At 44.7% G+C, this 13,114-nt stretch overlaps 1 protein-coding gene across 1 annotated transcript in view; it reads left to right on the top strand.

Moving 5' to 3' along the window:
• LOC109226586 (oligouridylate-binding protein 1) overlaps window positions 7,481-13,114 on the top strand; it is an 8,151-nt gene continuing 2,517 nt past the window's right edge. The window contains exons 1-7 of the mRNA XM_019391389.1: window positions 7,481-7,787; window positions 10,594-10,655; window positions 11,336-11,438; window positions 12,475-12,551; window positions 12,626-12,687; window positions 12,778-12,865; window positions 12,969-13,044. Coding sequence (XP_019246934.1) covers window positions 7,701-7,787; window positions 10,594-10,655; window positions 11,336-11,438; window positions 12,475-12,551; window positions 12,626-12,687; window positions 12,778-12,865; window positions 12,969-13,044 — 555 coding nt within the window. The 5' untranslated portion in view covers window positions 7,481-7,700. The remainder of the gene's footprint in view (window positions 7,788-10,593; window positions 10,656-11,335; window positions 11,439-12,474; window positions 12,552-12,625; window positions 12,688-12,777; window positions 12,866-12,968; window positions 13,045-13,114) is intronic.

The following is a 13,114-nucleotide window of genomic DNA, read 5'->3' as shown; positions in this document are numbered from 1 at the left end:
ATCCATTTTCTATCCTCCAGATCAATCCTGCTTTTTTTTTGGGAGAGGTTCAGGGAATCCGTTTATCTCTCCTCTTCCGCGGCTTTTTCTTTTTTGGAGAAGGGATATTCTTTTCCTTTCTTGAGAAGGAGAGAGAGAGAGAGAATGCCCCAAAATATCTGGAGCAGCCCCCTAAAATAACTCTTTTCTTCCCTATTTATAGTTGGGGCCGCACGCCCATTGGACCTTCTTTTGGTCGACCAGGTAGAGGGTGCGACCTCAATGCTTGCTTCGTATTTGATGCGGATTGGGCGAGGTCAGGTTCGCTGGTCATTGCTTTGGGGAGCGTACTTGAGACGGGGTCGATACCACGACGGTCGATTGGTCAGATTTCTGACCGATACAGTTAGTCCCTCCGTTCGTCGGGGTTGTACCCTATCGGCCTCGACGGACGGACTATGTAGCGACGTGGTCGTATTGGGAGTCTGATTCGTATTCCCTCTCTTAGTCACGCCATGAGTTTCGAAACAACATAGAGGGTGTTCGTCGATACTTTTCATACCGTCGCGACAGTTTCGAAGGTGAAACGGCGGCTGATAGATGGAATGTTGCTTTGTGCGAACAGTCGTAATGGCACTTGACAGTCATTATGGCGCATGTTCCCGAGGGGCCAAATTGTTTTCGTGACTGGCCAGCTTCTAATGACGACTGTTGGTCTCCGCGCTTGGGGAATTCGTGCCCTATAAATTGGTTAGACCTTGCACTTTTGTCATTCATACTTTCTTTTTGCCTGTTTTCGAGAGGGTCTCCGGAATATTCATCCCTTGGGCATTCTGAGCTCTTTCTTTGCCTCTTCTCTCACACTCTTCCTCTAATCTTCCTGTTTTTCCGATAAAGCTTCCCTCTTCCTCTCTGAGTTAACGATGGCGGGAACTTCTTCTCACGACAATCTTCCGGCCATCCCGCCGGCGACTAAGGGTCACGCTCCGGCGGAGGGGGATTTAGACCTGGCGGAGAACGAAGATGTTCCCTCAGTGGATGAGATCTTGTTCCGTGCGGGGAAGGTGGTGGAAGACTTCAGCGCCGACGGCGGCAGGGAGTACCCTGACATTGAATCCCTTATGGGGGAGTCTGGAATAAAGGAGTTGAGGGAGCGATGGGGCATCCCCAGCTACGTCGAGATAATACCCGCCGAGAAAAAAGACAGGGTGCAGATAGACCGCCCTAGGTACTGCTCGTTCTATGCGTACCCTTTCATTGTGGGGTACACATTGTCGCTCCCGATGCTAGTGGTCGACTTTTATCGCTACTATGAGGTGTGCCCTGCCTAGATATCTCCGTACTTGTATAAGCTCTTTCTCATGTTCATTAAATACGCGGAGCTGGCAAGTCGTGAAGTCACCCTGAGGCATGTGCTTAGCCTGTTCGCCCCCCAAAGGATTCGGGGCACTATGATCCACGCGCGTCCTCGTGGGTCAAGAGGGTTGGTGGTCGGTATGGACGACCGTACCAACCGCCGCTTTGCTGATAATTTCTTCTTCGTGTGGACCGAGCATCTCGTGGCGGATCCGACCGGCTTCCCGGCGGTGTGGAATTTTGCCCGTAAGTATCTGCTTTCGGTCGCCAGGATTCGTTTCGGTCTATCTTCCCTTATGTCTTGTGTTACCTGTAGACTTATTTCTGATGTTCTACAGCCGAGAAGGTGCCGCCGCCGCCCTTGGAGGGAATCCGGGAATGGGTAGAGGCCGTCCTGCCCCAATCAGCGGGGATTCGCACTTGGGCGTCGTTCCATCTGAAGTTCGGTCGTAGGCCCCTCACAGGTGAGATTGCTTTCTTACTTCCCGACCTCTTTTGTCCATTTCTCATTTCCTGAATTTTGTTCGTTGTGATTAGGGAGGGTTCGCAGAACCCAGGCCCCTCTGTTGGCGTTTCGTCGCCCGGGTGCGGTCGCTTGGCTTAGTGCTCCATCTGTACCTCGTCCTGCGTCGAGGGCGACATCTGTGGAGTCGGTGGCTCTCACCAACCCAGCCCGGGCCGTGCCTCAGGATGAAGGCCCGTCCGGTACTGTTCGTCCGCGAGCTGAGTCGTTGTCGACCGGGGAGGGGGACGAGCCACGAAAGAGGCTGAGAGTGGGCTTCGAGATGGCTCCCCCAACGGTGATTAACTTGGATTCTCCTCCGGCGGGCCAGGAGGGAGGCGTTGTCGCAGAATCTGCTGCAGAGGCGGAACATATGGTTGGTGCTTTTCCTGCGAGTCAGAGCCCAGAGGACTCCGCTGTTGCTGCATCTCGAACAGAAGTTCCTGCTGCGGATGCGACGAATGATCGGTCCTTGGAGACTACTGCCGCAACCTTGGTCGAGCCGCCGTCATCCTCGGTAGGTCGTGCCACACCGTCGGCGGCGTAGGGGGGGAAGACCGCGCTGGTGGATGAGTATGAGTCTGAGTCCGACCTGGACCCTGATGACGTTCGAATATTTGAAGAGGGCATCACCCATTCGGTGGTCAATGCGGGGGGGCCGGCCCGCCTCATTGATATTCCCGTAAATATGAACCTGTTGGCCCAGAGGGGTGAGTTGGTGGAGCAGTTCAGCCTGCTGTGTTCCGAGGCTGAGAATGAGTCCCTGAGGGAGGTTCCGGACGTCGCCGTGATGGAAGAGGTGGCCGTAATGGGCTTGCGGGTATGTTATACTAGACTTTTAATCCGTCGGCCCTTTAGTGTGGAGCGGACGTTTTTCTAACTACTCTTTATGTTTTGCAGTCGTATATACTAGAAGTGGAGAATATCCGCAAGGCCAACGTTCGGTCGAGGATCTTTTTACAGATGTTGGGGAAGTACCGTCATTACCGCGATAGGTGCCGTGAGCTGCATGAGCGGTTGAGAAATGATCCTCGCAACCAGGCGTTGGGCGAGGAGTTGGAGCGGAAGGACCGTGAGCTATTGCAAGTGCTGCGCAGCAGGAGTGAGCTCGAGGAGCGAATTCGTCTCAAGGACGAGGAGCTCGAAGTGGGGAGGGGTGTTGCCGCCGAGTGCGAGTATCTTGAAGGCAAGGTGCGAGAATTAAAGCTGGAGATAGAGCAAAGCCGGGCCAGAATTGTGGAAATTGAGGCCGAGTGGGGAGCGAAACTGGCTGCCCTGGAGGTTCAGGTCGCCGACCTGGAGCGTGCAGAGAGGGACGCGTCAACTAGGGCGCCGGCCTTTGAGGCAGCGGTTCGCGTCCAGGAGTCTCAACAAGAGTCGGAGGGTGAGGCTGCGGCCCTTAGGGAGGCGAGGCTTGAGGAGCGAATCGGCGAGATTGATCAGGAGGCCCAGGATTTGTCGGATCAGGTTGCTGTTTTGGAGGAAGAGAACCAGCGCCTGAGGGCCTTGGCTGGACCGGCTCGTGCCGGTGTTCCCCCCAGACTCATGATCTTTGGGTCTATGCCGAAGCCCAGCTTGACATTTTTAAGAACCTGTTGGAGGAGGGCGCTGTGTCTGAGGAGGCTGTTGAGGTGGCACGCCAAAAAGCCCGCAAAGCAACAGCCAGCTGCGGATATGACGTGGGGACGCCCGAGACCGATGATGGTGCCCGTGGTGGCGATGATGATGGCCTTGATGGAGGTGAGGATGGCGACGGCGGTGCTGGCGCCGAATGAAAAGAATAAAAAAATAATTCTATCCTGTGTTGATCTTTCCTTTGGTACGCCGATGGGCATTTGTTTGTTTGTTGTTTCCTCTTTTTTTTTATTTGACTCTTCGGCCGGCTTGAACCGGATGTAAGCGGCGTTGACCCGCGTTTTCGGTTCCATTAATAACGGATCATTTTTTCGCTATATGCTTTCTGATGGCATACTCTTTATCGATTTGCGATTCGGTTGTGGGCAGTAGGTGGTTGTTTTTGCCTGAGTGAGATCGAGTTATAATGCTCTGATGGCGAAGGCACTTAGCTGGAGTCCCTGTTCGAGCAAGGTCGAACTATACTGTTTTGGTGGCGAAGGCGCTTAGCCTGAGTCCCAGTTCGAGCGAGGTCGAACTGTACAGTTTTGGTGGCGAAGGCGCTTAGCCTGAGTCCCAGTTCGAGCGAGGTCGAACTGCACTGTTGATGGCGAAGGCATTTAGCCTGAGTCCCAGTTCGAGCAAGGTCAAGCTGTACTGTCGATGGCGAGGGCATTTAGCCTGAATCCCAGTTCGAGCGAGGTCGAACTGTACTGTCGATGGCGAAGGCATTTAGCCTGAGCCAGTTCGAGAGAGGTCGAACTGTACTGTCGATGGCGAAGGCATTTAGCCTGAGTCCCAGTTCGAGCGATGTCGAGCGGTACTATTTCGATGGCGAAGGCACTTAGCCTGAGTCCCAATTCGAGCGAGGTCGAACTGTACTGTCGATGGCGAAGGCGTTTACCCTGAGTCCCAGTTCGAGCGAGGTCGAACTGTACTGTCGATGGCGAAGGCATTTAGCCTGAATCCCAATTCGAGCGAGGTCGAACTGCACTGTCGATGGCGAAGGCATTTAGCCTGAATCCCAGTTCGAGCGAGGTCGAACTGTACTGTCGATGGCGAAGGCATTTAGCCTGAGTCCTAGTTCGAGCGAGGTCGAACTGTACTGTCGATGGCGAAGGCATTTAGCCTGAGCCAGTTCGAGCGAGGTCGAACTGTACTGTCGATGGCGAAGGCATTTAGCCTGAGTCCCAATTCGAGCGAGGTCGAACTGTACTGTCGATGGCGAAGGCGTTTAGCCTGAGTCCCAGTTTGAGCGAAGTCGAACTGCACTGTTGATGGCGAAGGCATTTAGCCTGAGTCCCAGTTCGAGCGAGGTCGAACTGTACTGTCGATGGCGAAGGCGTTTAGCCTGAGTCCCGGTTCGAGCGAGGTCGAACTGCACTGTTGATGGCGAAGGCATTTGCCTGAGTCCCAGTTCGAGCGGGGTCGAACTGTACTGTTGATGGCGAAGGCATTTAGCCACTCCCAGTTCGCGCGAGGCCGAACTGTACTGTCGATGGCGAAGGCATTTAGCCTGAGCCAGTTCGAGAGAGGTCGAACTGTACTGTCGATGGCGAAGGCATTTAGCCTGAATCCCAGTTCGAGCGAGGTCGAACTGCAATTTTGATGGCGAAGGCACTTAGCCTGAGTCCCAGTTAGAGCGAGGTCGAACTGTACTGTCGATGGCGAAGGCGTTTATCCAGAGCCAGTTCGAGCGAGGTCAAACGGTACTATTTCGATGGCGAAGGCACTTAGCCTGAGTCCCAATTCGAGCGAGGTCGAACTGTACTGTCGATGGCGAAGGCGTTTAGCCTGAATCCCAGTTCGAGCGAGGTCGAACTGCACTGTTGATGGCGAAGGCATTTAGCCTGAGTCCCAGTTCGAGCGAGGTCAAACTGTACTGTCGATGGCGAGGGCATTTAGCCTGAGTCCCAGTTCGAGCGAGGTCGAACTGCACTGTCGATGGCGAAGGCATTTAGCCTGAGTCCCAGTTCGAGCGAGGTCGAACTGTACTGTCGATGGCGAAGGTGTTTAGCCTGAGTCCCAGTTTGAGCGAGGTCGAACTGTACTGTCGATGGCGAAGGCATTTAGCGTGAGCCAGTTCAAGCGAGGTCAAACTGTACTGTTGATGGCGAAGGCATTTAGCCTGAGTCCCAGTTCGAGCGAGGTCGAACTGTACTGTCGATGGCGAAGGCATTTAGCCTGAGTCCCAATTCGAGCGAGGTCGAACTGTACTGTCGATGGCGAAGGCGTTTAGCCTGAGTTCCAATTCGAGCGAGGTCGAACTGTACTGTTGATGGCAATGCGTTTAGCCTGAATCCCAGTTCGAGCGAGGTCGAACTGCACTGTTGATGGCGAAGGCATTTAGCCTGAGTCCCAATTCGAGCGAGGTCGAACTATACTGTTTTGACGGCGAAGGCGTTTAGCCTGCATCACATGTTGTATTCGCGTTACGCTCATCTGCTTGATCATGACATTCAAATTGTTCCAGGTTCATTTTCGATTTCTCGTTTGCGGCGCTTTTGCGCCGGTTTCCGGCCTGACGCGGCGGGGAAGATGAGTGGGAGTTATAGCGAGGGACGGCTTCTCCATCTTCTCTGTTTGGCGCGTTTCCGTCGATTCTGGTTTGAATCGAGCTATCCTCTTGATGCTTTTCCTTTGATTCGGGAAGAACTAAGAGTTCTCGCTAGGAAATCCCCACAGACGGCGCCAAATTGTTTGACTTAAAATGTTGCGCCGAACAATGTTTAAGCAAATCAATCAAATGTATAAAAAGGGGTAAATCATAGCCAACCATAATTAATACCGAATTAAGAACTGAAGCAACAGGATAGCAGCCGTAATAGAGATGACATTCAAGAGACTTTATCGATCATGAAAATTGGCCCTGCCTCTCCTTGGAGAGGTTCAGGGAATAGTAATCCATTTTCTATCCTCCAGATCGATCCTGCTTTTTTTGGGAGAGGTTCTGGGAATCCGTTTATCTCTCCTCTTCCGGGGCTTTTTCTTTTTTGAAGAAGGGATATTCTTTTCCTTTCTTGAGAGGGAGGGAGAGAGAGGAGAGAGAGAGAGAGAGAGAATGCCCCAAAATATCTGGAGCAGCCCCCCTAAAATAACTCTTTTCTTCCCTATTTATAGTTGGGGCCTCACGCCCATTAGGCCTTCTTTTGGTCGACCAGGTAGAGGGGGCGACCTCAATGCTTGCTTCGTATTTGATGCGGATTGGGCGAGGTCAGGTTCGCTGGTCATTGCTTTGGGGAGCGTACTTGAGACGGGGTCGATACCACGACGGTCGATTGGTCAGATTTCTGACCGATACACTTACTAGTAAGGAAAGAAATTTATCTAGATTTTGAAGTGATTATATTATTAGTTGAATCGGATGTCATGTATCAAAATTACGTTAGGACTTCTTGAAATTCAGTGTGAAATAATAAAGAAAGAAATTTTACAAGAGTTCTTTCCTTTGTTTTCCTTTTTCCAAAAGTAAGAAAATTTCATTTTTATTCCTTTTCCCTGATTTTGGCACCACAAATTCACAAACCATTATTAAATGGAGGACTATACGTGCCAAAATTTAATGTTTGTAATGGAAAGGAATCCTATCGTTTTAAAATTAAAAGGGATTTACTACTTATGTTCAGTAATAGTAAAAGTTGTTCTAACATTACTTATTATTTATCATCAACAATAGCTAAATTATAAAATAATATTTTCTTCGGTCCATATTATTTTGTTGTTTTGGCACACTAAATTTATTCTCAAAACATTTAACGCTTTAAAAAGAAAGCAATATACTAGCTTTTTCCATAAACCCACTCTTTAGTGAGACATTTTAAAAAGATAAAGATAATTTGCAAAAATATTTATATTATTTAAATCATTAAATATCTTTTAGTGTTAAAATATAAAGAGATAAATAGATAACAATGGAGGAAAGTAATATTATTAGTAAATTTCTTATTTTATCTTTTAAATTAGAGTTATATATGATTCAATATTAATTTTAAGGTTTGAACTCCAACTTTTTAGTATAAAATAACCTAATCTCAACCCAGGGGGGTGGCATTCACCACATCTCTTTTCATTCATCTTCTGTTTTGCAGCTCTCTCCCTCTCCTTCGAGGGTTTCTTTTCTTTTCTTTTTTTTCTTTCTTTCTTTTTTTCTTTTCTTTTTGATTTTCCTTCTTTCAATCAAAACCCTAATTATCCCTTCAATTTCTTATCCTTTTTTTTTCTATTTAAATTCCCCATATTTAGAAAGACGATGCAACAGCAAAGGCTGAAACAACAGCAACAACAAGCATTGATGCAACAATCACTTTATCACCCTGGTCTCTTAGCACCCCCTCAGGTAATTTTCCGATTTTTACCCTTTTAAGAGTTTTATTTTAACTGCTATTCGATAAAAATTAAGTCTTTTTTGTTTTTAGGTTTTGATTTCTTGATGTTTACTGGCGTTGAAATTCACATGTTAATAGAGCTACTAGCATTGTAATTTTAGTTATGGGTTGTAATTTTTTTGTATATTGAGTATTTGATTGTGGGTCAGAGTCCTTTTTTTGTTTGTTTTGGTTTTCATATTTTGCTGGGTAATTTTTCTTTGTTTATTCTTTCAAAAGTTTTAGTTTTTCCTATTATCCAAGGAAAAATATGTCATTTTGAGGTTTTAATATCTTACTATGCATAGGGTTTTTGAAGGGTCAATTGGTTTTGTGGCTCTTTACAAATTTGTTTTTAGTTTCACGATCGTACTTCTTTTTTTACACGTGTGATATTTACTTTTACATGTAAGATAGATCTAAAAATATCATTTTCTTAATTTTAAAATTTTAAAGGGGCATAATGTACAAATAACACGTTTTTTAAGGGGAGCCTTGGCTAACTTGTAAAAATGCCATATGACTAGGAGGTCACATATTCGAGTCGTCCAAACAGTCTCTTGCAAAAAATGTAGGGTAATGCTGCATACAATAGAGACCCCTATGGTCCGGCCCTTCTTTGGATCCTGCGCATGGCAGGAGCTTAGTGCACCGGGCTGCCCTTTTATGCATGGGGTTTTCATGTCCAAATATCAAGAAAGCTGCTTGTATTTTCATTAGTGGATTGTAGTTTGATTGTAAGTTGGGTTCTGCGTCCCTCATGTAAGTTTTCTATGTTTGCCCTTTCAAAAGTTTCATTTTTCCTAGTACTGTACTAGTTATAATTCAGTAAAGTTTTTGTCTTTTTAGGTTTTGACTTTTTATATTTGTTGAGGCTACAAATCCAAATGTCAAGAGAGCCACTACAATTCTATTTTTCATTTCTGGTTATAGTTTGTGTGAGTATTGAGCTTTTGAGATGGACTATTCCCTCTTTTTTTTTTCCTTTTCCAATTTCATGTTTTAGTTTCCCACTCGAGTTCTTGGTCTGTGCTTACAAGTCTGAATATCAGTGAAGCTACTAGTATCTTATGTTCATTTCTGGATTGTGGTTTGGTTGAAAATTGAGCTTTTATTCTGGGTCCTATCTTTTTGCGTCGTTGTATCTTATTTGGTTACTCATTTGTCTTCTTGGTATGTATTGGGTTTACAAGTCTGGATATCATCAAAGCTACAAGCTTTTATTTTCATTTCTGGTTTGTAGTTTGTTTGAAGATTGAATTTTGTGTCTAGATCCTATTTGTTTGTTCGTTTTATTATATGCTCGCCCTCGGGAAGCCATTTTGGTTTTGGAGAGAAATATGGCATAACAGGAGTTGGAGTCCATTTCGTTCCTTACAACTTATAAACAGTTGCCAAGGGTTACCATGTTAATATCAACTGCTGGTCTAGTAAATGTTCAAATTTTTTGGTTCTCCTTGTAGGTATAGTTTTATGATTTATGCAAGATAAGTAACAGAAAGAATTTTTTTTCAAACTTGAGGCGCGCATAACAACCATATGCTCCTTTATTTGAATTAGTTTTCATACAATTTTACTTGAGCCTTTGCGATGGAGTACTGACGCAACACATTCAAGGGGAGGTGCGGTGCATGTTATTTGCTGGTGACATGGTACTAACTGACGGGACGAGAGGTGGAGTTAATGTGAGGTTGGAGGTTTGGAGACTGACCTTAGAGTCTAAAGGTTTCAAGTTGAGCAGGAGCAAAACAAAATACTTGGAGTGCAAGTTCAGTGACTCATGAAGTGGATGTGGGCGTGAGGCTTGACACAAGTCATTCCTAAGAGAGGAAGTTTCAAGTACCTTGGGGTAAGGTAATAAGGAGATTGACGAGGATGTCACACTTCGTATTGGGGCAGGGTGGATGAAATGGAGACTCGCGTAAGAATGTGTGATAAAGATTTAAAGGTAAGTTCTACAGAGTAGTGGTCAGACTGACTATGTGGTATGAGGCGGAGTGTTGGTCAGTCAAGAATTTCCATGTCCAAAAAATGGACTTAGCAGAAACGAGGATGCTGAGATGGATGTGCGGGCATAGTAGGAGGAATAAGATTAGGAATGAAGATATTCGGGACAAAGAGGGAGTGACCAATGTGGTGGACAAGATGCTAGAAGTGAGGCCGTGGTGGTACGGGCATGTGAAGTGGAGATACACAGATGGTCCAGTGAGCAGGTGCGAGAGGTTGTCCATTGTGGGGCTGAGTAGAGGCAGATGTGGGCTTAAGAAGCATTGGGGAAAGGTGATTAGGCACCTCCTGATAAGTGGGTGTGGAGGTTGAGGATTAGGATATAAGGATAGTGTAGTCGAGTGTATCTCTTTTTCATTACTGTAGTCTTATTCTCGTATTCTCTTATCCTTAGATCTTTCTTACTACTAGTTATTTCTTTTGCTTTGGTTTTTGTATCACCTTTTTGCTTTTTGCTTATTGTCACTGTTTTTTGTTACTACTTCCTTTTTATCTGTCTTTGAGTTGAGGGTCTATCGGATACAACCTCTCTACCTTCACAAGGTAGGGGTAAGGTCTGCATACACACGATCCTCCCCAGACCCCACTTGGGGGATTTCATTGGGTTTGTTATTGTTGTTGTACAATTTTACTTGAGGATGTGCAGCAAAAGTTAGGGGTTCATTCTATTATCAATTTTTTTTTTCTTAGTTGCCTATACTGGGGAATATCTAGCCCTCACATATTTATTTATTTATCATTTTCTGACATTTTATTACTATTTATTTACAGATAGAACCCATCTTGAGTGGAAATCTGCCTCCTGGATTTGATTCGAGTACTTGCAGGAGTGTGTGAGTGCCTTACACATCCTTTTGTATACTATAATTGATATCAAACTTTTAATCTTGTTTACCTTTTGTTCCTGTTGTTGCTTGTTGCCTTGTACATGATGTCGGGTTTCCTAGCGCAGTCACTTTTTACCTTATCAAAAAAAAAGGTTTCCCAGTGAAGTTAGGAATTGAGTTTTTCATCAATTTTTGGCATTTACAAGTGTGTCTACGAGTGATAGATTTAACAGTGACACGTCGTCTGTAGACTTCAGTGCTTAAGTGCAATTTTTTCAGTTTAATTGATATAGCATAGCTGTTTCCAGTCTAGGTTTTCTCTTGTAAGATGTAAGAAAAAGGGGGCAACCCGGTCCACAAAGCATCCCATGTGTACGTAGGGTCCGGGGAAGGATCACAACCAAGGAGTGTGATATTGACAGCCTACTTTAATGCAAGCATTATTGGTTGTTTCCACGGCTCAAACCCGTGACCTATAGGTCACACGGAGACAGCTTTACCATTGCTCCAAGGCCCCCTTCATCTTCTCTTGTAAGAAGAAAGGAAAAAAAACGGAGCAATGGTAAAGCTGATAACAGTTTTCTGCCTACTAAAAAGGGATTTTATATTATTATTATTATTATTATTATTATTATTATTATTAACAACCTTGATAACCTTTTTGTTTTCGACGTGATTCAATATAGGTACGTGGGAAACATCCACCCACAAGTTACAGAACCACTTCTTCAGGAGGTTTTCGCAAGCACTGGTCCCCTTGAGGGATGCAAGCTCATAAGAAAGGACAAGGTATGGTCTTGTTTGCGAATAAATTTGAAAAATCTCACCTCACTACAATTGATTATTGTTATGGACTTTTACATCATTAAACTAGTCAAAGTCTTCCTATTGGGCATTATATAGTTGCTTTATGGTAATTGCGCCTTGGAGCAAGTCTAAGTTGTGATGGGAGTCCAAAGTTCTTGAATCCCTCTTGAGGTCTTGTAGATATGAAAATTTCCTGTTTGAATGCATATTAGTGTTGCTTTCGGTAAATTGTGCATAATGATGTTCTTGGTCTTATTCCTGATTTTATGTTTCTGAGGAAACTTATCTAGCAAGAAGGGAATATTTTGGGAAAGAGAGTTGCTGATCACCAACCAAACCTTACCTAGTTTGTCTTTGATAGCAGTCCTTGAATCTAGTTCTAGAAAATATCTACCTGTCTTTGTTTGGACTTTGGAATGGCATATTGATACTTGGATTTTCTAATAAGGCAGATATTGTTTTGTACATGGATCCTGTGAAATTCTTAGCACTAAGAGGCTGTTTGTTGTATAAGCTTGATAGAAGTCTATAATCTATTTGGTGCTTGGTTGTGGAATAGTAAGAGTATCTAAAATCGTGTCAATTTCAGATGTTCGGCTATACAATAAAAGATAATATTGATCTCCGTTAGTAGTTTGATATTTCTAAATGAGCATTGTATTGTTCTTTGGTTTTATAGCTTATACAGTAACTCGGGGAATAAATGTAGGATAACTAATAGCTAAAGGAATATGGTTTTAGTTTTTTTGCCGTTCTTGTATCAACTATCTCCTTGTAGACTTTATGTTACCGTTCTTTGTTATTAAAATCTTACCATTTTAATACCAAAAGATCATTTTTAATACGTATATAACTTATCCATGTGTACCTTATTGGAATTCAGACAACCTATTCGCATACTGATTTTTACATTATAAATCAGTAGGTCATCTCAAGTCTGAAAAAGTTTAATTTTTTCCTTTTGGTTGTGTGAATAGTCAGTATGAGAGTAATTTATGGTGATCTTTGTACAATGCAGTCATCCTATGGTTTTGTGGATTACTTTGATCGCCGATCAGCTGCCCTTGCGATTGTGACCCTTAATGGAAGGCACTTGTAAGAGCTTTTACGAAATTCTGGCTTCAAGTTCGTTATTTGCTCTATGGTTTCCCCTAATTTGTAAATTGCAGGTTTGGACAGCCTATAAAAGTTAACTGGGCATATGCCAGTGCTCAAAGAGAGGACACATCAAGTATGAATTTTAGACATCTCCATTTTTAACCCTTTTGTTACTTTGTACATTATTGTACCAAGAACTAAATCTGCTTCTTCTCACTTATAGATCACTATAACATTTTTGTGGGTGATCTTAGTCCGGAGGTTACAGATGCCACATTGTTTGCATGCTTTTCAGTCTACACTAGCTGCTCGTAAGTTCCATTCTTTGACGTATTTTGTCCTGTACACGATGTACTGGCGTTCATATTCAGCAAATGAGATTACTCAATGCTATATTCATGTTTTCTCTTTCAGTGATGCAAGAGTGATGTGGGATCAGAAAACAGGCCGATCAAGGGGGTTTGGATTTGTCTCCTTCCGTAATCAGCAGGTATTAACCTGTCTAAACCAATTCTTTGCTAATGATTGCCCATCTTACCCCCCCCCCCCCCCCCCCCCCC

This window comes from Nicotiana attenuata, chromosome 6 (assembly GCF_001879085.1).
Source record: "Nicotiana attenuata strain UT chromosome 6, NIATTr2, whole genome shotgun sequence".
Lineage (NCBI taxonomy): Eukaryota > Viridiplantae > Streptophyta > Magnoliopsida > Solanales > Solanaceae > Nicotiana > Nicotiana attenuata.
Note: the sequence above shows the minus strand (reverse complement) of the source record. Positions and strands in the feature narration are given on the sequence as shown.